The 26,641-nt window shown below is 34.9% G+C and overlaps 1 protein-coding gene across 2 annotated transcripts in view; it reads left to right on the top strand.

Moving 5' to 3' along the window:
• The window catches only part of SESN3 (sestrin 3), a 69,287-nt gene extending 43,223 nt beyond the window's left edge, over positions 1 to 26,064 (top strand). For both annotated transcript variants that reach the window (XM_061204035.1, XM_061204036.1), the window contains exons 2-10: positions 3,342 to 3,407; positions 6,012 to 6,209; positions 7,670 to 7,852; positions 9,843 to 10,079; positions 10,596 to 10,770; positions 16,687 to 16,805; positions 17,634 to 17,824; positions 19,910 to 20,054; positions 22,111 to 26,064. In XM_061204035.1, the coding sequence (XP_061060018.1) occupies positions 3,342 to 3,407; positions 6,012 to 6,209; positions 7,670 to 7,852; positions 9,843 to 10,079; positions 10,596 to 10,770; positions 16,687 to 16,805; positions 17,634 to 17,824; positions 19,910 to 20,054; positions 22,111 to 22,197 (1,401 nt within the window). In that variant the 3' untranslated portion in view covers positions 22,198 to 26,064. The remainder of the gene's footprint in view (positions 1 to 3,341; positions 3,408 to 6,011; positions 6,210 to 7,669; positions 7,853 to 9,842; positions 10,080 to 10,595; positions 10,771 to 16,686; positions 16,806 to 17,633; positions 17,825 to 19,909; positions 20,055 to 22,110) is intronic.
• Positions 26,065 to 26,641: the final 577 nt, after the last annotated feature.

Consider the following 26,641-nt stretch of genomic DNA (forward strand, 5'->3'; position numbering starts at 1 on the left):
GAAAATATGCTTCTTTTACAGAAGCTGGAAGTCGGCTGATCCTTTCAGTAGTGACGCCATTTTAAAAATATAACTGAAGAAGGACACATGCTGGTATAACTTTAAAATGTTAGTTTTCCCTTCTCTTCAGTGTATAAGTAGCTCTCTTAGGTGAGGCCACATCATCTCTCCCTTGGGCTATTGCACTAGCTTCCCAGCTGGGGTTTTGTTTTGTTTTGTTTTTTGTTTTAGGGTGTTATTTTGTAGTTTTTTTGTTTTTTGTTTTGTATTTTTTGTTTGTTTTTGTTTTTTTGTCTCTGGCCCAGGGACCACATCACTCCCAGAACTGTATTATTAAACACACAGATCTGATCACAACTCTGCTTAAGGAATTTTACCTCAAATATGTATACAATTAAAAGTTTCAAACACATTTTTGAAGGCTGTTTTTCACTTTTGAAGTTAGTGGGTTAAGTGAACATTTTCTCAGCTGATGAAAGTAGAATTGGTAAAACATTTCCATTAGCATATTGGTAGTATGCAACAAGAACTTTAAAGATTTATAACCTAAACCCTAGTGGAACATCTGGGAATCTTCCTAAAGAAACCATCTTAAATACCACAAAATGTGCCCCCAAGTCTCTTTATACAAAGATATTCATCATAGCATTATTTATAATAGTGAAAACTGTACATAACTTTAATGGAAAATGACTAAGTAAATAATTAATAAAATGATGTCTTCCCATATCACTTTGTATATGCATCTGCTATGGGCTATATCATATGATATAGTTAATGCATTTTTGCCAGTCTACTCCTTTTTTGTGTCCCCACTGTGCCTAGCACATTGTGAATGCTCAGTGAATATTTGCTGAATAAATGAACAAATGAATGTTGACACAAATGAAATCGTGTCAGTTGCTTCTTATCAATTGGTTAAAATTAATAGATGTTATATTCTTTTAAGTGCAATAGTGTGCAGTTCCATTTGTGATGAAACTGTATTTCAGATTTAATTCTCTGCTATTCCAGAAAATATTTTTGTAGACAAAATAACTATTTCAGACATTTAAAGGTAAATTCAGTTGATGAATATATCAAGTAATGATTTTTATAAATAAATCATATTAGTAATAAATCATTCTTTCTCCAAAGTCCCTTTGTACACTTTTAGTTTATTTTTCTCTCCCTATATTTTCTCTGAATTTTATGTATTTTTTTATGCACCTAATAAAAGCTTCCACTTATCTCCCTATTGGTATTTTTCCCCTCAAACCTGTGATTTGTCCTCACAATCAGTTCCTCTGACTGCTTTGTTTATTTGAAATGATCAACTGTCAAGGAAATTGCTTTTCACATACTAGCGCATTAGGCTATACTATATAGAGAGTATTCGAAATTTTATTTTCTATAATTTACTAAGGCTAGCAAAGGGAAGAAATCTGTTATTTTCTTTTAAATTATTTTTCCAGGTAAATCTAGATGATAGTTGATGCAGACAAGAAATACCAATATTAGAAATTCTAAATTATTCCTTTTTACATGGAATCCTCTAATGTACTTCACCAGTAGATAGAGATCTATTTGTCATCAGTTCACAAATATAACCTAGATGCCTACTTCTTTCTGAAACATTAGCAGTTTGAGATGATCATTATTTTATATATTTATTTCAGTAGAACCCTGAAATTGTTGAAGACTGTGTGCCAAGCTCCCGAGGGCAGGGACCATATCTGTTTTGCTCGACCTATGTCTTCAGTCTATCACAGTATCTGATTAGGTTCTCAAAGAATTGTTGAATGTCTGACTGCTTCCTAATGAAGTAAGGGATTTAAATAACTGTTTTGTGTTTGGTAGGCTCTTGGATTGTAAGGAACAAAAAAAATTCAGGTTACCTTGTGGAGAAAAAAGAGGGAGGGGGAAGGGAGAGAAAGAAGAGATGATTAGGCTTTATTTTGTCTTGTGAATCTGTAGAAACTCAAGTGGTTTTCCCATAGAGGCTGATATCTGTTGATGCCACTCTGCTGCTGCTTCATTGTTTTCTCTTTGCCTCTGCCTCTGAGAGCTATTTTGTGTCTCTTCTCTGTCAGATTACATTACTTTCCTATAACTCTAGTATTCTAGAATCCTACTGGTCCAGCCAATTACCCTCAACTCTGTCTGGGTAGAACTTTTTTCATCAAGGCACTCGTGGGCTGCAGATCAGCTTCTGTGTTGATTGGTCTAGTTGGCTGTGGCCAGGACACAAGGTCATGTGAAATAGTTATTGCCATCCTCAGATAGGAACCACCTAGAGCTGCTTCCTCATTTTAGCAGTTTCCTGAGGAGGGCTTGGTGGCAAGCTTAATATTAACACTCCTTTCCAGCAGACATCTGTTCCCATGTTCTTCAGTTTCCCAGTCTTTATAATATTTATAAACCATGGCATAGTCCCTATTTTTATGTAATGACTTTGGAGGGCTTCTATTTCAGAACCTTAGGCTGTCACTTTTATTATAGAAAATTAAGTGGCCATTCCTCCTGTCTCTTCTCCTGGTTAAAAAGGATTTCAAAGCCTGAGAGTTCTTCATCATGCCTACGGAGAAGGAAGTTAGTCCCTGATTGGATTTTCCTGACTTAGAGATAATTGTACTTGAATGGGGAGACCAAAACAATTTAACAAAAAAATTAAAAACTTAAAAAAATAAACACTCAGACCTACCTCTGGCAATCTAGCAGTTGTTAATGCTAAATAGAATAGCAGTGGAACAATAAGCATTGCTATAGTCTCCATTTCTTAGATTAAATTAACCTCTGCTTCTCCAAGGTTTACAATTTTCCTACTTAAAGCTTCAAAACTTTATATTAAATATGCTTATTCCTATTTTATTCAGAAAGAAGAACACAAGTCAGATCATTGCTTTGGGTAGTTGTATGTAATCCTCTTAAAATTTAACCTTTCCTTTAGCTTTCAAATTGAGGTCTAACAGTGTACTAGTATACTATTAGATATGATTTTATTATGGAGGTTGATGGTTTCAGTCACATCAAATATGGGCTAAAAATTCTATGGTGCTGTAGAGTGTGACTGAGGGAAATGACATTTGGGGAGCCTACTGGGTACCCAGCACTGTGGTAAGAGCTTGTCTGTCCCATTATCTTGTTCATACAATGGCCATATGGGGTTTTTGTTGTTGTTGTTTGTGTTTTGCAATTGGGGGGGGGGGGTGGGTGGGAACCAAGACCTAACACTTACTCTGATTTTATGTAATTCTATTTATTTATTCCATTTATTTTAGTACCTTAGCAGTCAATTTGCACCAATTTAACTTTTCATAGAAAGTTATCATTAATACGTAAAACTTTTCTTTTAAAAATAGGATAAAAGAATCAGAGTATCTCAACCCTTGACAAGAGGACCAAGTGCCTTTATTCCAGAGAAGGAAGTAAGTTGATCTGTCTTAATATACATAAAGTGTGATTTAAAAAATAGCTTAACTATTTCAAAGAATATCTCCATTTTTTTAATATGGAAGTAAACATGTGTTTTGCTCTTATTTCTTATTTATATGTCAGAAAACCACAGAGGTATTTTCTTTTCAACTTCACTTAAAAGACTGTGTGTGTAATAATCTGCCTTCTTATTTTGGAGTTAGGTAGTACTGCAAGGTTAGAATAATATAAATTTTACCATATTTGATTTCAAATATAACTTTTCTGAACAAAGCTGCTAACAATAACAAAACAATATTATTTTGAAGGTTTAAGGTTTTAAAATGGCTAGTGTTTCATGGTGATTGTAGGTTACATAAATGTTAAGAAAAGACATTTTGAAATGAAAAAGTGAGTTTCCCAACTAAACCTGTTGAAGAAAACATGATATTATATCACTAGCAGTTAATCTTTTCATTTGGTTCTAAGTCTCTGGTGGGACAGAATGTCACAGAATCTCCACTCCAAGCTGCACTTTTGATGAGGGTGGGAAGTTAAGATAGTAAATGTTGAAAGAAAGGATGTAAAATGACACAAAGGAGATTATAATCAATACAAGATTTGTGTACCTATTTAATGGGTATATATCTCTATGAAAGATCACAGCAATATTTAGGACCTGTAGATTCCTAGATGCCTCTAAGTTATACTTGGGCTAAGAAAAGTTTAAGGACCACTAAATGAGTTTTTCTCTGCTTCAAGGAGTTATTAATTCATATTAACTATGGTTATATATACTGATTTACTATGGGCTGCAAAGATATCATTTATCTTAAAGCACCAGCATTATTCCTTTATTGTTCAGAAATTAGTCAACACATATTTTTAGAGTACCTATTATATTTCAGGCAATGCTTAAAAGAAGGGATGAGTAGAATTTGAATAATAATACATGCCAGGCCATTGCCAGAGTCAGCAATTCCATCATGTTCATTTGCCTTTTTAGTGACCTTACCACTTACATGAAACTCCAAAGTTAACAATAATGTTTCAGGAGCTCAGTGACTGTGGCTGATCTAGGTGGTGACCATGCATTAGAGAAACTGCTGTGCTTGTCCTATTTCCCTCATAGAGCACAGGGCTGCTCTTAGCGGAGTGATTGCCTCATATATATATATAAAGACTTCCTGAAACACAGCCATTTACACAGTATGTATTTGAAGACAATCTGGTTTGCAGAAGCAGCTGCTGTTTTCAGGCTCTGTTGCATCATATGAATCTATTCATGTATTTTAGGCATCAGTTAAACAGAAGAATCTGCTGCTGGAAAACAAAACAAAAACAACAAATATTCTGTCCCTAATTATATATAGTTTATCTTGATCCTATCATATTTTTAACTATCATCTTGGTTCCCTGTAGTTGACAAAATGGGAGGAAATGGGCAAATGGAAATATATTTGGTTTTATAATGAGCCAAAGTGGAATTGCCTCTTTTTTACACCATTGTAATTAACATTTCCTCACAACTTACACTTTTTACACATTACATTTCCTTTGGGATTAAATTTTCCTCAGTCAGTAGTGTCTTTGTATAATTTGTACTTATTTTCAGAAGAGACTGTGAAGCCAGCCCTGAAAAGTAAACAGAATTTCTTAAGAGCAGTGTGGATCTTTGGAAAGACCATGAGTCTGGACTTTAGGAGATTAGATTTTAGACCGGTCTCTGCTATTAAATAGCTGTATGAGTTGAATTTAATCTTGAGTGTGTTTCCTTATCTAAAATAAGGGACACATTCTTCTTAGTTCTAGAACTCTAATTCTAAAATACCAATAAATAATGAACCAATCTGAGAAATACACATCTGATGTCCATTAATTCCCACAGAGCAGGGTCCTTCTAAGAGGTGCTAATAAGCTCTTAACACCTTCGGAGCCAATTCTTGGTATGACGCCCGAGCTGTCACTGTTTATAAAGCTATATGTAAATAATCTATTTTTGAGAAAGCTCTTTTGATTCTCTCCAATGCAGCATGTTCATTGTAATAATTTACCTTGTTTTTAGTAATTAATATGATAGGCTCAAAATAGGAATTCTAGTGTCCTTATTAATTTTTCAATTAACACTTTCCTACAAATTATCATATTTTTCTTTGTCCCTAAAAAGACTGCAGAAAGCTTTTTTTATGTTGAATAATGAAAACAAGCAAAGGATCAGTCTGAAAATACTTGTCTTCAGATATAGTGATTAATGATTAAGTATCTTCATAAGCTATTGAGATAAAATTGTAAATATATGTAATCAAATGCCAGTGCTTTTGCCTCCCCAATTTCGCCTTATGTGCCTGGCAAAGCAGATGGGAGCTTCTTTTCTCCAATTTCATAGCTGTGTGTATAATGTTTGATAATTTCACATTTGTTGTTTAATAAATTGTGGTCCCAGAGCCAAAAATGCATGGGCTTTCTTTTTCATTTCTGTTTCTAATATGAGCAACTACCTAATTTCAGTGTCTGTTCATATAAAAAGAACATTCATTTGCTTCAATCGTGGCATAATGTATGTAAACCAAGGGTGTGTTTACAAAAATCATGATATTGTTTTGTTTCTTGATTGGAAGGTTGTCCAAGCAAACACAGTGGATGAACGTACTAACTTTCTTGTGGAAGAATACTCTACATCCGGTCGCCTGGACAACATCACCCAGGTCATGAGTCTGCACACGCAGTACCTGGAGTCCTTCCTGAGGAGCCAGTTCTACATGCTGCGCATGGACGGCCCCCTTCCTCTACCGCACCGGCACTACATCGCCATCATGGTGCGCTGTGTTCACGTGACATCATCCTCACTTGGTCCCTCTCCCTCCTAGTATTATATGTGTGTGCACATATAATAAGTATAATTAGGTAGAGAAGAACTGAAAAAGCCTGTGGACTTTTGGATCCCAAGTCCATTGGATACATTTTGAATGCTTTAAGCCACTTGATGTACTGAATGTTTCTCATTTAATTATTAGTAAAGTAATTTTCCATGTTTAATCTCTTGTGATTAAAGATGCTTGTAGGGTCCAAAGTAATATCTCTAGTAGCCCACAAGTTTTGTTTTTGCTCCTGATAGCTTTCTTTTATTATTAATATAAAACAGGTTGGTTGTGCCATTTTAGTCATTCTTTACAAGATGAACATCACTAATTTGGCCAAATAAGAGGAAAGTATCCGTCAGCACCAAAGGAGGCTCTGGATAAGAGAAGAATTCTTAAGTGAACTCTAATACTTCTAAGTTTAATACTTGGTACAAACTAGTTAGCTAATGTTTGGGGGGTGGGGAGAATTATAAATTGGGATGATAGGCAGCAGGAGTAAGAAGTGTAGAAGCAGTGCTACAGTTGGACTGTTGCTGGAGAAAAGAAGAAGAAGACAAGATGCCAGTGCTATATATTTGGAGAGGTTAGTGGAACGGCTGGGCTGACAGAGTGAACAGAGCCAGCCAAGAGTTCGTTTTTATCCAGTTTAATTTGTTTATGCTCTCACTGAAGTTTTAAACAACAAAAAAGGGCTGCATCCTGTGTTTTGTTAAATGATGAACTTGACAAAGATTACTCAGCTTAAGGTTTTGATGACAGTGAGGCCGAAAGCCAACTTAGAATGGTCACCAATGAAGAGAGAAATAAGATGTAGAAAATAGAATAAAACAGTACTGTTTAACTGAGAAGCAGCCCTGAGGAAATGAGAGGTGAAAAGTCTGTTTTGCATGGACTTACCAACTTATCAAGGCTGATTCTGGCTTGCATATGAAACAAAGGTTCAGTGAGCTTCAGTTTCATCTCGATAGGAGGATGGGCACAGATAAGGCTGATTCACAGTTATCTCAAAGGGAGTACAAGAAATACTCAAATTAGCATACATTCTGAATTGGTACAGTACAAGTTAATGAGATTTTATTGCGTTTTAAGTAGAATACAGTTGATATCATTTACCATAATGAAATGAACATGTATTTCCTTAACATAAATAGAAAATGGGTTCTAGGTTGACCCGTACCACTTCTGGATGGGAAGTAATTGGCTTCTTGTGACATTTGCTTATATAAAGTATCAGCTTTATGTATTGATTCAAGAATCTATGACAGCATTGTGATGAAAGTTTTAGGAAGAGGATTCTGTAAGAAAAGAATTATTAGCTATAAAAATTAACTCTATCTCAGTGATTGGCTTAGTAATAGTAGAATAAGACCATACCATGACTATATTATCCACTAACTTTTTTCTTTGTGTTTTAGGCTGCAGCTAGACATCAGTGTTCTTACTTAATAAACATGCATGTGGATGAATTTTTAAAGACAGGAGGTATTGCTGAGTGGTTGAATGGTTTGGAATATGTACCACAAAGACTGAAAAATCTTAATGAAATAAACAAGCTGTTAGCACACCGACCCTGGCTGATCACAAAAGAGCACATTCAGGTACTGAGTGTTTCTTTCGGGGAAAAAAAAATAGTTTACTAACGATTCTCACTAAGAGTTAATTTTTTAGTTAAGTATTTTACCTAAGACTTAATTTTAAATACTTGCATATTAGGAACTTGAAAAATAAAAAAATAGTGTATTCATATGTGTAGGAAAGATAAATTTAGAAAGTCAGTGGGTTTAATTTAAATGTAAATGAGTATTTCTCTTCAAGTAATCAGTAATTAGCTTGTACTAGTGCTTTAGCGAGTAGCTGTAAGAAAAGTTGATTCCTATTTTCAAGCAGTAGGTAGAACAAAGAAAATACACTAGCAGGATAAGATACCTGGGTTCTAGTCTCTTAACTCTGTTACCCACAAGTTTGTGACCTTTAGTAAGTTAACTTCTGTGGGCCTGGGTAGTTCACCCTTCTATAAAATGAGGGGCCTAGATTAAATGAGTTCTAAACTCTTTTCTAGTTCTAACATTTCATAATTTTAAGATTTTGAAAAAATGGTTATGCAAATAAAAATGATTTGCCAACTGGTGTGTGTATGCTTACATGCCTCTAGAAACTAGAACGTAGATAAGAAAGAGAACTGTGATTGACTGGAGCACTTGCCCTGCAAAAGGAGTGTCTGTGAAAGGCCTCCAGGGTGAGGTTGTTGTATAATATGCTTAGCACTGTCCTTGGCACTTGGTCACTATTCAATAAGTAGGAGTCATCATCTAAATCATTATCAGTAGAAGCCTTAGGTATTTAAAGTCCCTGCTTCTAATGCATAGAAATGTCCTTGGTTTGGTTTGGTTTGGTTTGGTTTTTTCCTCGTTTTGTTAGTTGTTTGCCCAGTTAAACCAAACTTAGCTTTTGTCAATATGCATACTCTCAGACTTTTATTATCTGTTAGGGATTGTTTACAAAAATATGAACAAAGTTATAGCAATTTGAACATGTAAGGGAATGGAGATGTAGTTCTGGGCTACAATATAGCCCATGCTTCATGAACATCGCACTTTTCAAAAAGTTTGAAAAGCAGAGAAAAATGTAGGTATACTCAGATTATATACTACTACTTATGAAAATAAAAGAAGATATGTAAAAGTTACATTAGAGTGGTAGAATATGATTGATTTTCCCTTTTTTCCCCTGAGCTTTTGGTAATATATTAAATTTGTATGTAGATAAATAATGGAGAGTAAGGCAAAAGCAGTTTTTTGGTTTTGGGTTTTAGCTGTGAAGTGAAACAAATGAAAGTTTTACTTTTGTGGTGGGGTGGGGGGGTGAAGGCACAGCAGGACATATCCCCATGCATCCACACGCACTGAGAAAGAGACAGACAGACAGATAGACAGAGACGGATGGGAGAGGATCCCTGACGGATTAACAGCTGGAATTGGTATTGGAGGGATTACTGCTTTTAATGGCTTCACTTATGATTCCATCATTCATCTGGAGGAGCCAGTAAAATAGCATATAAAAAAGTGCTTTGATATTCTTTATGTCCTTTCAAATGTGAGCTAGTATTCTACAGTTTCTCTCATCTGCTATAGGTTCTTCCTCCGTCAGAGAAGATAACTAAAAGTTAACTTACTGAATAAATTTTTATGTGATTTTTAAGGTAGAGTCTCTACCTTAAAACCTTAAAATGAATGATTTTGCTAGAGAAGCTTTAAAGTCCCTTCCCTACTTAAAGTAGCTTCAGTGTTCTTGGATTCTCTAAAATACCTTATTGAAATAGCATAATATGTAAAAGTGCTTTGGAAGCAGAAGTTGCATTGTATATATAAGGAATTTCAGAGAAGCCACGATGTATTTCTGCTGTTAAGTTTGATAGGTTTAATGTAACATTGAGCAAAGCTGTATCTTTAATATATGAAACATTTTTAAAGGGAATTTTAAGTATTATAAATGGACATATGAAATTTTATAGATTTTCCATACTTTCTAAAATTGCTTTGTAGCATTCTATGATTTTCACTTTTACTCTGATTTGCTTTCTCATTTCAGAAACTTGTCAAAACTGGAGAAAATAATTGGTCTCTGCCCGAACTGGTACATGCTGTGGTCCTACTGGCACATTATCATGCTTTGGCAAGCTTTGTTTTTGGTAGTGGCATCAATCCAGAAAGAGATCCAGAAATCTCCAATGGATTCAGGCTAATATCAGTCAACAATTTCTGTGTGTGTGATCTCGCTAATGACAACAACATAGAGAATGCATCTCTAACAGGCAGCAACTTTGGGGTTAGTTTTCTTAACTGTTTTCTTTACTACTTTGCCTTTTAACTTGCTACGTTAAAAATATCTAGAGAATTTATCTGATTAAACAGGATATTATGTACTTGAAATATTTCATATAATTTTTATTACTGTAAAAATTTAACCTGTACCTGAAGTTCTGAATTGTCTTAAGGAAGGTTTTAAAGCAAATAGATTACAAATCATATTACAAATCATAAGGCTGCCTCAATTTTCAAAATAAGTGATAATGTAATTTAACATATACCAAATTCTAGAATTCTAGATTAAATAAATCCATTCATATAACCTTTCTGTATTTATAGCTGAAGCAAAAACACTACACTTCTGAAAATGTTTGATTTTGTCATATGATTTTCTTTGGAGTTACTGGAAAACCCACTTAGGAACTTAATAACTCTGCTAGTGCCACTATGCATAAGGTGACATTGGGAGATGGAGACATTGACTGGAACAACTTTTAATATTAATAACACCCAATATTATCTTCTCTGGCTCCAGATCGTCGATTCTCTAAGTGAGCTAGAGGCCTTAATGGAAAGAATGAAAAGGCTTCAAGAAGAAAGGGAAGATGAAGAGGCATCTCAGGAAGAAATGACCACTCGCTTTGAGAAGGAGAAGAAAGAAAGTCTTTTTGTGGTCTCTGGAGATACTTTTCATTCATTTCCTCATTCAGGTGCTTTTTTATTTCACTGTCTTTGCCTTTTAGTTGTTCTTAGAACCCTGACAGACCACCTTCAGTATTTTCCATATGGATATGTCGAAACGATTTTACTACCATGTTCCTTTCATTTAGTTCTCCTCTACCTGACCCTGATGCCATTGCTTCCCCTCTTATGTTGGTGTATCTTTGAATATATTTCAGATTCAGTTGAGAGGTACTTCAGTTTTGTGGTTCATATTCTATCCTGGATAAAATGTTTTTCAGAGCAGACCAGTTGCTTATAAGGTTAGATAGGAATATTTAATCCATCCTACTTTTGTAATTTTTTTTAATGATAAGTAAAATTCTGTTTCGACAGATGTAATTTGTAAGAAATATCTCTGCCTTTTTTGTGGGTGGGGAGTTATGTGGGAGGATTGTTCTCACGCTGCCACTTTTTTCCAGATTAGTTCTAAAATTACACTGCATTTGCATTTGCATTTCTTTGGAGAAACCTTTGGAATTTTATAAGAATATATTATTTAGGTCATTTTCTTAGATTGAATTTGGAGGAATTCATTCTGTATTAAAAGCTAGGCTTCTGGACTTCCCTGGTGGTGCAGTGGTTGAGAATCCGCCTGCCAGTGCAGGGGACACGGGTTCGAGCCCTGGTCTGGGAGGATCCCACATGCCGCGGAGCAACTGGGCCCGTGAGCCACAACTACTGAGCCTGCACGTCTGGAGCCTGTGCTCCGCAACAAGAGAGGCTGCGATAGTGAGAGGCCCGTGCACCGCGATGAAGAGTGGCCCCCGCTCGCTGCAACTAGAGAAAGCCCCCGCACAGAAACGAAGACCTAACACAGCCAAAAATTAAATAAATAAATTTATTAAAAATAAAAAAAAAAAAAGCTAGGCTTCTTTGCTGTAGTCTTAAAAACACATTTTTTCCCTAATACTCTGAGAGACTTTGAAATAGGAGGGAAACTTTCCAATTATGACTAGAAAAGATATTGAACACCACATAGTAAATGTTATTAAAATAGCATAGACTCAATAGACTTTGAAAGCTTAAACCCTTCAAAGTCATCAATCTACATAACATTTATTTTTAGAGTTCCCTTGGTTTAAAAGAGGGCTTCAAAGTGACTAGTCATACAGCTAGTCAGTCTCATAAATCCTGAGGGTAATTGATTTGGCCATGACTTGTTTGTTAAATATGGCGTTGACCAATAGCTCTCAGAAGTTTTACCAGGAAGAACAAGAACCCCTTTTATCATTTCCCTGATGACTTTTTTTTATGAAAGATTTTATCTACCAAATTGAGTATATTTAGTAATAATTTCTCAGAGCTTCTAACCAGCAGGAAATGCCAAATATAAAGAAGCTTATTGTTTTGGTTATTGATTTACTATTCATACTACAAACATTTATTGTACCTTATGTAATCTCAGCAAGGTGGTAGGTACTAAGGTTTCCAGGCTAAATAAGGCATGATTCCTGCCCTCTGGGGGGCTCTCCTTGCTAGTGGGAGAGAAAGAAATAATTACAATACATGGCAGAATGTGAAGGGTATATGGACCCAGTCGTGGTGGGGGAGGAGTGTGGACAGAAGGGGTCCTAGAGGAGGACTTCCTCCAGCTGCTTGGCTCGAAGCTAAATCTTAGAGACTTGAGTGCAAGGGAGTCTGACGGTGGCTGGGGGATGGGGAGTTGGTGGTGAACAGCATACCTGCCTGAGCCAAGGCACAGTGGTAAGGAAACAGGATGGTAGGTGCAGAAGCAAGTGGTTCTGCATTAGGACGTAACTCACGAGGTAGGTAATGTGAGGAGGAAGCTGATTAGATAGGTAGAGGCCTTATCATGATGACCTTTCTAACCTTACAGAGCACGTAACCTGCCCTATTTTGGACATGTTGAGTTGCAATGTCTCTAAAGCTTCCAGTCTGGAGACATCTAGTACAGTGCTTCTCAAACTTTAATGTGCACTTGAGTCACTGAGGAATCTTGTTGAAATGCAGATTTGTATTTGGTCCATCTGGGCCAGGACCTGAGAAGCCTCATTTCTATCACGTCTCTAAGTGATGCCCGTGCTGCTGGTCAGCAAACCACACTTGGAGCAGCAAGCGTTGAGCAGGAGAGGGTTTTAAGCTCAAGATAAAGTTTTGGAAGTTATCGGCATATATTTGGGAGTTAAAATCAAAAGGTTATTTATAAAAATCATCCAGGGAAAACAAATGGGACGAAGGAAAGTAATGAGCCTTCTAGGTAAACCAATATTTTAAAATGTAATTGTATTAAGGTTAGTAATATCTATTCGCTTTTAGACATTAATTTTTGTGTGTATGTATGAAAAATTTTAGTATACATCTCTTTATAACTGAAAGGGTAAGTAGACAAAAATCCAGAGTATTTAACTTATTTAGCACACTTTAGCTAATTGACATATATAAAACACTATATCCCAAACTGCAACATATACCATTTTTTCAAGTGCACGTAGAAAATTTCCCAATGTCAACCATATACTGTTAATAAAACAAATATCAACAAATTTTGAGATTAAAATTTCATGGATCATAACTTTTGACTATAATGGAAGTAAGCTAGAAATCAGTAACAAAAATAACTGGAAACTTCTCAAGTGTTTAGAAATTAAGCAGTATACTTCTAAATAGCACAGAGTGAAAGAAAAAGTTACAATGGTTAGAAAATACTTGGAGCTGAATAGCGGTGAAACATGGCATAGACATTAATTTTTTAAAGCTTCTCTAAGACCATTAGAGCTTAAAGGACATATAAATGTTTTATTTCTTTTAGGTTTTTTTTTTTAGTATTGAAAATATATTTTAGAAGACCAGTCTTTACTTTCTTGGACCCTTGAGCAAGGACTTCTAGCTTCTATAGTGAATTTTGACCAGCAAGTCTTAGACCCTAGCCAAAAATTATGTTCTGATTTTAACAGAAAAGGCTGCATCATTTAAAAATTATTCAAGGAAATAAATTGTTTCATTATTAACTCTTCACCATTCCCAGTACTAAATTTGCTGGTTCCACAAAGATAACAGAAAAATGACTCAGTATGTGGCTAATTGAGTTATTTTTATAGACTTACTACGTTTTAAAATGGAAATAGAAATTAATTTTTCCCTATAACAAGTTTCTTGGTTTGATCAGTGTGATAAAAGCATTTCAGATTCCATGCAGAGATTCTAAGAATAGTTTTTCAAACCTCTTGGAGAAAATAAATGTTTAAAGTGTCCTACAAGGGGAGAATTCTGTAGCTTGATAACAGAGTTAACTAGCTTTTATTGTTATTTTTTTTTTTCCAAGTTAGAATGGTGTTCCATTACTGTAACATAGTATTTTCTGTAGTATATTAGTAGCCACCTCTTAGGAGCAGAAGAATGCAGATAATATGTAAAATAATATTTTGAGTCCAGAGTTTGAAATATTTGTTTAGATAAAATTAAGATTAGAGTTTTAGATTTGTCGATCAGACACATTTTTTTTTTTTAATTTAACTTCTTAAGGTAAATTTAGGAAAAAAATATTTGTAGTTTGAGAGAACTTTGTACATTTCCTTCTATGGACAAAATTGTCTAGAAAACAGATCTTGACTGACTCCTAATTTGAAAATGAATAGATGGATATTATTTGTAGGATAAATTCTATCATACTTGGTTTTACTCTTTATTGTTTATTTTAAAATGTTTAAAGTTCCTATGACAACTTAGAAATATATATGAGCAAAACAAAAGCTAAGAGCAAAGTCAAAGGAGCCAGCTGTGTAATAGTCAACTCCAGGATCGATGTCCGCCAAATGAGACCACCTGGTTGTACAGTGTGGGGGGGAAGATCACTTCAAGAGAGGAACTATTTTATAGAACTTATTTATCACTCACTGGTCTTGGTTTAACCCACAAGACTCCTAGTTTTCATAGCAGCCTCAGTGATTGCTACTACATTTTACATTTTTGGCTTCATTTATATTTATTATGTGATGGACTGAATTAAGGAAAGCATAACCTCGTCCATACATGTTAAGAGATAATGCATTGAAAACACCATTTTTTAAGTGTTTCTATTTATCTGAACAGAGGCTGGAGCACAAGGAGACAGGGCAGTGGTTGTGGGGTTGGGTGGGAAGAAGCCTGAGCTTTCTCTTGGGAGAACTGCAAGTCACCTAAAAGCTTCAGATCAGTTTAAGTAGTTTAATGTTTACAAGTTTCCCACATCATCTTAAACTAACCCACACTGTATTCGTTACTGACACTCAGTACTGATAATGGTATTAGTAACTTACAGTTAGTTTTATTTCTTAAGTATATATTTCTTAAGTATATATTTATTTTCATATTATTTCTTAAGTATATATTTCTTAAGTATATATTTCTTAAGTATATATTTCTTTTCATATTAATGAAACAATGAAAAAATAGATATTAAGTACATAGCATAGTATCTGGTATATTGTAAGTACTCTACAAATGCTAGTTTCTTCTCTTTATGTGTAATAAGTTACGTAAGATTTTAATAAGCTGTTTCCTAGGTTGGGTAGCCTGGGCACTTGAGCTTTCCTGCCTATATTAAGCACCCTAATTAGTCCATGCTAAGGGAACTAAGGAAGGGTCAAAACTCATGAGAAAAGAATAATTGCTAGGATTTTCATGAATAGCAAAGATTAAAGATAATTCAGGTACTACTAGTCTATTAGGTCTTTCAGATGAATTACTGTAATTGCACTTGTATTTTAAGCTTCTCAAGGCTGTCCACTTGAGGATTATAACTTTTTATTATGCCACAAAATTGTTTCATTACTATTATTTAATATTTATTTGTTTATTAAATGTTAAAATTATTTAATATTAATTAAAACACTTATTAGGAAAATACTGTTCTTTATGTGGAAGAAACTAGTGTTTTATTTTGAAAAATATGTGTTCATTTTCTAGAGTAGAAGGTAGTAAATAAAGGTTGTTCATTCCCTTTTAGTGTTTGAAATCAGAAAAAGAGTAATTATAAAGACAGAGTAACCTAGGAAAAAAAAAGTAAGTTAAAAAAGAATTATCTTTAAACCAAATTAACACGCATTGGGCATTTACAATTTTTCAGTGGTAAATTTTTAATATTATCAAGTATACAGAAGTCAGCTGTCTTAAAATATTATTATAGTCTTCTGTCTTTCTGAATGCCATTTTGATAATATTCTAATCACAGTCTCAGAAGCACATTGTTTACTTCATATGTTGTATACCTTGTTGTTTTCATGTACCCAGAAAAGCGCATGTATCTTAGGTGTAAAACTTAATGAACTTTACGCACAAACTGATCCTTCCTGTTTAACTAGCACCCAAATCAACTAAGGGAATAATAGTGGTACCCAAAAGTCTACTTTCCTCCCTGTTGTGAGCCCTTACCAGTTCTCCCTGGATGCCTCTTTGTAAGCTAAAAATGAACTCTATTGAACTAACTTTCACTGTGAATACATCCAGATGAAACACCATCTAATTTTAATAAAATTCGTCTTAACATTAAATTCAATTTTAAGTGGTCTTTCACCTTCATTCCTTCTCTTTCCCCACATCCTACTTCATCCCCTGGAGAGATCAAAAATTTTTTTAAGCTTTATATTCAAAGGCCTGTGCTATCTTCCTTTTCTAAATAAGTAAAACACTTGTATTGATCCTTGACTACTACTATTTAGATATTTAGTCAATTTTTTGCCTGGGTAACTACAGCTGAATGTTACGATTGCCAATATTTGGTAATGAAGTTGTATTCAGAACTTCAGCTAAAGATATTTTATGTGAATTTAAGCCATGTAGTCAACATTGTCACTTTGGAAAGCCATGGAAAAGCTAAGCGAAAAAGTGGAAGAAAGTGAAGCTGATTCATTTGTTCTAACTCCGTATGGTTTCCTTAACACTAGATTGTTCATTATTGTCCTTAGATTTTGAGGATGACATGATTATAACATCTGATGTCTCACGATATATCGAAGACCCTGGTTTTGGGTATGAAGACTTTGCCAGACGAGGAGAGGAGCATTTGCCAACATTCCGAGCTCAGGTATGAGATGCCTTTAATTCAGAGAAACTGGAGAAGAGATACTGTCATTTTAATTATGAAATGTTGAAATGTAAATAAGTTGACTTCTAAATAAATTAATAGAGCATTTCGATAGCATCTGTAAATATCTTTATTTAACCTAGTTTTCATCCTTGTCTAATTTGATGTCCCAGTTGATGGATTATTATTTCAACATTAACCCCCTTAGAAGGCAAAAGGAAACTGCTTTATTCAGTTACTTGCATTATTACATGATAGTTGTATAATGTCCTTTTTTGGAGAGGGCAGGGAGGAAATCGAGTGATATGTTAACATTTATAATAAAAAGGCATTTTGTAATAAGATCATATACATCAGTAGTTACGAGCTTAAGGGCCACCCCCTCCCCAGCCCTAGAAAAGAGCCATAGTAGTGATGTGGTTCATAAAAAGAGTATGAGTGTGAATAAAGACAGACTTCTCCATGCTTGCTTCATATGATCTGCTAACCATCCGTGTCACTGAGTAGGTTTAGTCACATAGGAATATTCCAAGGTCTTCTGGGGTCCTTCCAAATGAGGGAATAGTTTGCACAGTACTTGACCACAGGAGGTAAACAGAGTTCATCACCAGTGTGCCAAACCCTGGACCCACCGAGGAAACAGCACAGCACTCCCATCTACAAACTGATGTGAAGCGTTCTTGGTAAAGCTACAAACTTGGAATTAGTGAAAGAATTACGGACTTTGAAATATCTCCACTTAACTTGCTTCAGTAGGTATACTTAAAAACGTAGACTTTAAATGGAGAGTGACCGTTTTGTAATTGGAGATACATTTTATTTTTTTAGGACTATACCTGGGAAAATCATGGGTTCTCCCTGGTGAACAGACTTTATTCTGACATTGGACATCTTCTTGATGAGAAGTTCCGCATGGTCTACAATCTCACCTATAACACTATGGCCACCCATGAGGATGTTGACACAACCATGCTGCGCAGAGCTTTATTTAACTACGTTCACTGTATGTTCGGAATCAGGTATGGTCATCATGGAGACAGTTTTATATGTTTCGAAGTGAAAATTCTGGCATGCGTCTTACTTCTGTCCCATTGAGGAGTATATGCTTCTGGGGAGAAAATATTACATGTGGACTTCTGATTTTTAAAAATTAATTCTGTTTTATAGAGAAGCATTTTTCTTTGTTTAACTGTTACGAATCTTAACATGCATATATAACTATAGTAGTTAGAATCTACTAAGGAGGGAAAAGACTATCAGTAATCATTGGGGATAGGAGAGAATTACTCAATTTGAGAATCCTTACTGGACGAACTGGACATTTAAAAATGTATGTATTATGTCCCTTTAGATAGCAATAAGAAGTGCTGGTTGGTTGGTTGGTTAGTTTTTGGAGGAATAGTAATTAAGGCATAAATAAAACTAGGGTAGAGTCCTCCCTCATAAAGCTCACGTAAGAACACTGAAACGAAACTGTAAGTCAATATAAATTAGTGGTCTCTAAATTTAGAAAATTAGAATTGAGAGGACAGGGAGTCAATGAGTGAATGAGACTGAATGGTCTAATCAGGAAAGCTCTTTTGGAGAACATCCTTTTTGAGCTGGGTTTTGAAGACTTTTATGGAGAGGGATTTGCAGAAAGAGAAAATCCCCTTCAGTCAACTGAATGAATACATTCAGTTGACTCTATACTATATCCTTTCTGATATAGTATCAGAAAGCCTTTATGGAATGGAATTAAAATTCAATTTGTTAAGCAACGTGGTTTCTATAACTTTTTAAAAAATCCCAAATTTCCTGAAAAATCAACTAATAATGAAATAGTCCACCTAAAGGACACTATTACAATGGTAAATAATAAATCTGCTATTTGCCCATTTACCATTCTAGAAAGAATCATCACACTTTAAAACAGATATTATACCAACCTAATTAAGAAAAATAAACACTAATAGATTTTAATTCAGTTGCAATAAATATTTATTATATTCAAGACAATAAATAACAAATATTATGGTGATTATATTTCTCTGTTGAATGCTACTAAATAAAGTTTATATAAAATACTGGAGGCTTTTTTTTTTTTAAACTAAGCATTATGTTTGGGTTAGAAAGTAACAGAAAATATAGAAGAGAAATCCCACAAGCTCCCACTCCTACATTTACCCTTGTATCTGCCTCTGTGCCTGTTTGCTCTTTCTTCTCTCATATTATGGATGAACCGTCTACACTCCTATGCTCTTGGGCATAGAATCCCATCTCCTCTCATCTTCAAAAGATCACTGTTCTAGCAATTCTCCCTTCTCCCTCCTGCATAATCAACTTTACTCTCTTAATCAGATCTTTCCCATCAGTATATAAACATGCTATTATTTCTCTCATCATCTCAAAAAAAAAAATCCTTTCTTCATCCTTCTTTTCCCTCTGGCTGTTGCCTCATGTTTCTGCTCCCAAGCACAGCAAATCTCTTTGAAAAAGCTTTGTATGTCTACTGTCACCATTTTCTCATCTCCCATTCTCTTGTGAACCGACTGCAGTATCAGGCTTTTACTCCTGTTATGTCAACAAAGCTGCTCTTACTGAGGTTGTCCGTGACCTCTGCATAGCACCTTGCCATGGTCAGTTCTCAGTAGCATCTTCTTTGACTAGTCAGTAGCATTGGACGCAATTGATTATCCTCTCTTCCTTGAAATGGGAAGCCCTAGACTCCTGCCTTAGGGCTCAAATGTCAGCATCTCAGAGAAGCCTTCCTGCCCACTCTATCTAAAATCACAATTCCCCTCCCAGCCTCCAGTTGCATTTTATCTCCATAGCAGTTATCACTATCTGATACATTGTATGGTTTTCTTTTTCATTTCTTTCTTTTTTCTCCAGTAGAATTTAAATTCCACGGGTCCAGTGATTTTTGTCTATTTTGTTCATCACCAGTGCCTAGGGAAGTAACATGGTGGCACATAATAGACACTCAGTAACTATTTGTTAGGTGAATTAACGAATGAGCTTTTGTTATTTAATTACTAGATAATGATTGTGTCTTGGTATAATTTTAGAAATCAGAAATTTTGATTCTGTCATTCTAAATCTTGTTGTCATATTGCTTATAGGTATGATGACTATGATTATGGAGAAGTTAATCAATTACTTGAACGAAGCCTGAAGGTTTACATTAAGACAGTGACCTGCTATCCTGAGAGGACTACCAAGCGCATGTATGATAGTTACTGGCGTCAGTTCAAACACTCAGAAAAGGTGTGTTTCGTGACTAAACCTTTTACCGTAGACCAATATTCAATATAAGAAGTAACGATTATGAAAAAATTATACATGAAAATATTAATAAATTAGCTCCATCAAAGAAATGGAAGTGGCATCATCTGGCCATCTGTTTTTCTTTCAGTGATTTTAAATTAGGGTTTATTGAGTATTAACTAAATTTTGGTTATGTGTTTTGTCCAGTATGCTGTATAAAAAGTTTAACATTAGCCTTTGAAAGATTGGATCTGAATATTGATATTTTAAAAGTACATTTGGGAAACTGTCCACCATCCTACTAGTAAAAATCAAACCTTCAGAGATGTTGTGTGAGCTATAATTGTATATTATTGTATGCCCAGAAGGCATATCCATTTAGAGATTCTTTCACTCTAGCCATTACAGTTAACCTCTTAGAACAAGGGTTTCTCATTCCAATTTGGTAATTTGGTATTTTGACAATATAATGGATTTGGATCTTTTGAGCCAAATATGTTATTATATGAGGATATTTCTTTGGATTGAAATATATAGGAATCCTTATTTAAGACCTAATAAATGTTAAGGATCTTTACCAATATACTAGTACAGTATAAGTATGGCTATAAATCCTAGGTCTTTGACCTTAAAGTCCACGAATCTTCCATTTATATCACAGTTTCTAAGCTTGAGAGTAAGAAAACCTTTTTAGGGTCCTAATATTCACTCCATAACCATATGACTTTGGTAAAGAATGTTATGACCTCAATCCCTAGCAGACTTTGTTGAAGTCTTAGAGCCGATCACACATCAGATAAATAAATACCCATTTGCCTCCAGCATCTCTCCGAGATGGATCGCTATGCTCTGCTTATATGTTTGCATTAGATTTTCTCCCTTTACTAGGTGGTATCTAGAAATTCTCCTTACTCATCAAGAGAATAGATCCAACAATACATCTAACCTATAGAAAGATATCAAAATAATCTAAATATATCACAACATATTTTTGAAAATATGTGGGTATATAATTTAACCTATCGGATGAGCTGTATCCCCCCCAAAAAAGTTAGGTGCTTGTTCACAGCTGTATCTGAAAGACTCTAGGCAAGCTATGCATATCTGAGTACCAGACACTAATTCCAAACTGCTTTAAGCTTTACATTTTCACTTTAATATCTCCCAAGTACAGGCATACCTCAAAGATATTATGGGTTTGGTTCCAGACCACTGCACTAAAGTGAATATCACAATAAAGGGAGTCACATGAATTTTTGATTTCCCAGGGCATATAAAAGTTATGTTTACACTATATTGTAGTCTATTAAGTGTATAGTAGCATTATGTCTTAAAAAACAGTGTACCTACCTTAATTTAAAAAAATACTTTGTCACTAAAAAGTGCTAACCATCATGTGAACCTTCAGTGAGTCATAATCTTTTTGCTGGTGGAGGGTTTGAAATGTTGTGAGGATTCCCAAATGTGACACAGAGACACAAAGCGAGCAAACACTGTTGGAAAAATGACACCGATAGACTTGCTTGGTGCAGCGTTGCCACAAACCTTCAGTTTGTAAAAAACACAGTATCTGTAAAGTGCCATAAAGCAAAGCATGATAAAACGAGGTATGCCTGTAAATAGTAAGAAATGTTTTTAAAAGCTCTCCAAGGAATAAGCATAGGCTATAAGAAACGTGGCACTGAGTTTTAGCCATATAAAATTTTACAACTGGAAGAAAGTATAATTTGTAGGAAAATTGTGATTTGTAAAAATTAGTTTTATTTTATAACCCAAAAGATTGACTGGCTTTACATAACATCGATCCTAACAAAATTATTGGACTTTTTAAGACTTTAGGGGTCATTTTTACTGCTCACTTTTTTTTTTATAAACGCAGTTTTCTTATGCGTATTACATCATGTACACACATAAATATGCCCAGGCATGTGTGTTTGTATATGTGTCTGTAATACCCATGAAAAACATTTATGAATGTCTGATATATGAAAAAAAAAATTAAAGTTTTTTCAGTTGTTTACAATGGTCACTAAATTGGTAACACTTTCGTTTCTAGGTTCACGTAAATTTACTTCTCATGGAAGCACGGATGCAAGCTGAGCTTCTCTATGCTCTTCGTGCCATAACTCGGCATTTGACCTGAAACATCATCCAGGGAAAATGTCATATATGTGTAAAGACCTTTTCACATAGGATATACATCAGAAGCTGTTTGTGATGTAGCATCAAACATTATCCAATTCTCTAGTGTCAAAGTTTTAGCCGTTTTTTTGGGGGCGGCTGTAATGTGCAATGATGTTATTTTCTTTTTCTTGATGCTTAACATGACTAACAATTGCAAAAATAATACTGAGGAGCACTACTTGGCATTGTTTATAGTTGGGTTTTTGGATACTGATCATAAGTCATGAACCTGGTTTGTTAATGCTTAACTTCAGTGCTTTGGGGTTTGTGTGTATGTGTATTTTTGTTCTTTCCTTTTTTTTTTTTTTTTTTTTATAATATGGAAAAGCGCTTACAATCTGCTCGAGCAATTGTTTTTCAGATATCGGAATTCAGCAATGAATGACCTCCTCTGGCCATTCTAGAATTTTAATGTTGTGTCCTAAATCTGGTGGAGGAGAAGCATGCGCTGTTGAACTAAGCTGCTCACAGGACACTCATCTGTGTCCCCAGGAGATTATTTGTCAGGCACTGTTTATTTTTTTGTTTGTTTGTTTATTTGTTTGTTTTTTTTTACTGCTATTGGCGATAACATGAAATGTGATACAGCCATTGTCCATAATTGAATGTGAAATTGATCATGATGAATTCTATAGCATGCTACTGAAATGCCAAATTCAGCTAGTTTCTTTCTCTTCTGAAACAGAAGTTTCCGTTTTCCATATCAGATGTATATATTAAAAGTGGAATTATGCACAATCCTTTCTATCACTGACAGTAATCCTCAGTCATCAGAAATAATCAGTGCTTGCAGGGCTACTTGCAGTTCATTTAGTTGGCACATATAAACATGTACCCACATAAGACTGACCAAAAATTTTCTTTGCACATTTTTCTTTTCTCATAGTGTTTTCTATATTGCAGTAAGCGGAAGAAGGTTAATATACCTATATTTTTTCCTGTTAGGCTGTTAGAACTTATTTTCCATGGTTTTTCTTATGATAGGTTAAACAGTTTATTATTCAAAGGTAAAAATTGTGTTTCTATGCATTAATGTGATTGAACGACAGCAACAAAAGAGTGCAATATGTTAAAAAAAAATACTCAACAGACTTTCCCCCTATTATGTCACTGCAGAAGTGTCCTTTTAACAGAGAGCCATAAAGAAATTTGGTTCAGATTTCTTTATCGCCCAAGGCTTTTGCCTTCCTGGGGTTGAACAATGTTCCTTTCATAATGCCAAAGCATCCCCTTCCCCAGAAAAATCTCTTTGGACAACTGGTTAAAAAAAGATCTCAAGTCTTAAGGGAAGAAAAAGCATCCCAAAAGTCACATTTTTGCATTGGTTTATGTTGCTTGATTAGATTATCTTCACAGAGCACAACGTTATGTGTTTATAGCTTTAATTTATATTATGTTAATGAACCAGTGAAGTGCCTAAAGAGATGCTTACAGCTATCCAGTAGGACACGACTGCACTGCTTAAACACTTTTTGGTTAACTAAGGGTGACTTGAATTTTACACAAACATGCTAATTGTTTTAAAACAGATCCATTTTTTCATAGTGAAAAAGATAGTTAAAATTTTCCATTAGAGTTCCCACAAAGATTTCATTTTAGACTTACTTGTTATCTAGGACTTACTTTTTTTCTCTCATGAAAGAATTGTGGACTAGTGTTCTGTTCAGTCATTTTCCCCTTCCATTTATCATCCTTTTCTGGTACAATCCATTAGGTTGCTTTCTTTTAGGCTTTGTTCTAGATAAGAAAATAGAAAGATGACTGTAAACCTATGAATATGAGATAGTTCTGCATTTTTAGATTCCAGGATTTTGTTTGAAATCTTCCACGTGAGGAAAAGAATTGCTAATTTTTTTTAAGACAGGGTGGTTTATTTAAAGAGATTATTCAAAGAACTCGTGTCAGATCTAGTCTGTTTTGTTTATTGCATATACCATATGTTGATTTTATGCCATATCACATTATATAGATATGTGTTAACTACGAAGAAAGTCTTTAGGGGAATGGCAAAATACGAATGACAACATGTATGTCCATTTGACTTCCCTAATTTTAGAACTTTCAAGTTGAGGATATCCTTTACTCTTGACTTTCTTTTTTCTTTTTTTTTTTAACTAGAATTCTTTCAGTTAATATCCCTATGTTTTTGTGCAGGTGACCTGTATTACAGGATAAAAAATGATTTTTATATATTGAAAAGGAGGAGAAATTCTCACAGAACACCATATGAGCTTTAGACCAAAAGGGGAAACAAGATTTAAGTAACTAAAAAGGCCACTTAGTTTTTGTTTTTTGTGTTCCCCCCAACCCCCCGGAAATGTAGGTAGTTGGAGTTGGGTTATGGAAATATTAGTGCCTTTACTAGATCTCTTTCCTAGCAAGGTTTCTTATTAGCTCAGCATCGATCTGTCTCATCACTAATCAGGAAAATCAGTTGACTTGGAACTATAAACAAAAGCAAAACAATATATTTATGAACCTCACTGAATCAGCCTAGAAAAGTTGACTTTGAAGGTGCCAAAGCACCTGCCAAGATGCAGCACGCACAGCCTTCCAGGTTGTGAAATCCATTGTACAGCGAGTTTGCTGTGAACTTCAGCTAATGCAAACTTGAAATTCTGATGCGGTTTTCCAGGGTGGTATTTTTTCAGAGTATTGAATTTACTATGTAGTAATTTATAGTATAGCTTTTTATATTAAAATGTGATATTTTTAAAAGAGATATCTGGTTCAATTGGTGTATTGACGTGACTATACGATCTGCTAACCCACCCCTTGGGCTCGCATTGTGCCAAACTGAGATGTGCAGGTGTGCGTGAGAAAAGCACACGTGACTGGGAAGTCTCTCACTCCGTTGCTTATTATTTTCAAAATAGTCTAATAATCCACTGATGTATATGCTTGGTGGATAGCCGTTTACTTTTGAATTTCAACTTTTCCCACTTCCAGTTATAACTCTCAATTTCTCAGATCACCTTAGGAAAATCCAACTCCTCTCCTCTCTGAAAGTAAATCTTGAACCCAATCCCTTGACTGTGGGAGTGGCCAGGCAGGTGCCTCCTTGGAGCCTTCTGATGAGGCTTCCTCAGATGGACTTGTGATAATTAGAGGAAAACAGGCTTTTGAGACGGGACAACTTATTATTTCTTCACCTTTTTGAGCTAAGGATACTATCTCAGTCTCAGGAAGAATCTTTGTCCCATTTGGGGACTTTTTAAATAAAGAATGGCTAGTGTGGAATCTGGGGCATGGCCTTGGCCTGTAATTATGACTTTAAACCCAAATAATAGTGACAGAGCAACACAGGACTGTCTTAGAACAGAGAACTCGATGTCAGCTTTATACCAAAATCGTATTTGAACCAGAGCCCCTATTTTAATTGTATTATAAAGTCCCTTAAATTGGGATTGACCTATATACACTAACTAATATGTATAAAATAGATAACTAATGAGAACCTGCTGTGTAGCACAGGGAACTCTACTTCATTTCGCTGTACAGTTGAAACTAACACAACATTGTAAAACAAATATACCCCAATACAAAATAAATAAAGTCCCTGAAAGATTTTAAATGCTTCTAACAACTAGTTAACATTATTCCTGAGCAACTTTTATTCCCACCTTATAGAGTTTTTAAATCCAAAATCTTAGATCTTTATGCCACAGCAAAATGAAATTATCAACGAACAATTAAAGATCTGTACTTAAAAATAGTTCACCACTTTCATGCAGAGCACATGCCTATATGATGGTAAGATTCTTTTAAACTCTAAGGACAATTCGTCAGGGAAAAAACAATTTCAGTGCATATTATAAAAATGATTTGCACTGTGCTAGTAAAATGAGGTTTTTGTTTTGTTTTATGTTGTGTTTTAAAGACAATTCTAAATCATTCCTCTGGAAAGCAAGACCTTAAACTCTTCTCTTTATCTAAGGGGACTTTTTCTTCTTTTATGCAAATAGACGGTCTTGCATGAAGTGAAAATTATGCAACAATAATGTTATATAAATAGTACAGGAAATTTGCTAACAGTGTAATTCAACAGCAAACTGAAAGGTATATGGCTCCTCTATTCAGATCGAGTTTTAAGTTACCTAATTTTATAGTCAGAACCTATTCTAGGCAGCCATAATCATAAACTATGTTTCCCGATTATATCCCTCTGGAGACTGAGAATCAAATAATCTTTCCTTAAAACAGTACTGTAACATGAATGTATTCATCTCAGTCAACAGAACTTCAGTGCCCCCTGTATGTGGAGCTTACTTCCATGCTAATTTGGCTTCGTTAGTAGTATCCGCTCAGGTGAGACCTAGAACAAAAATATCTGGGGTGAAATGGATCATAGAGGTAGAGGTACCTGTCAAGGCAGAACCCTGTGAGGAAGGAAGAGTCTTTCA

The sequence above is a fragment of the Eubalaena glacialis genome, chromosome 10 (genome assembly GCF_028564815.1).
Source record: "Eubalaena glacialis isolate mEubGla1 chromosome 10, mEubGla1.1.hap2.+ XY, whole genome shotgun sequence".
Lineage (NCBI taxonomy): Eukaryota > Metazoa > Chordata > Mammalia > Artiodactyla > Balaenidae > Eubalaena > Eubalaena glacialis.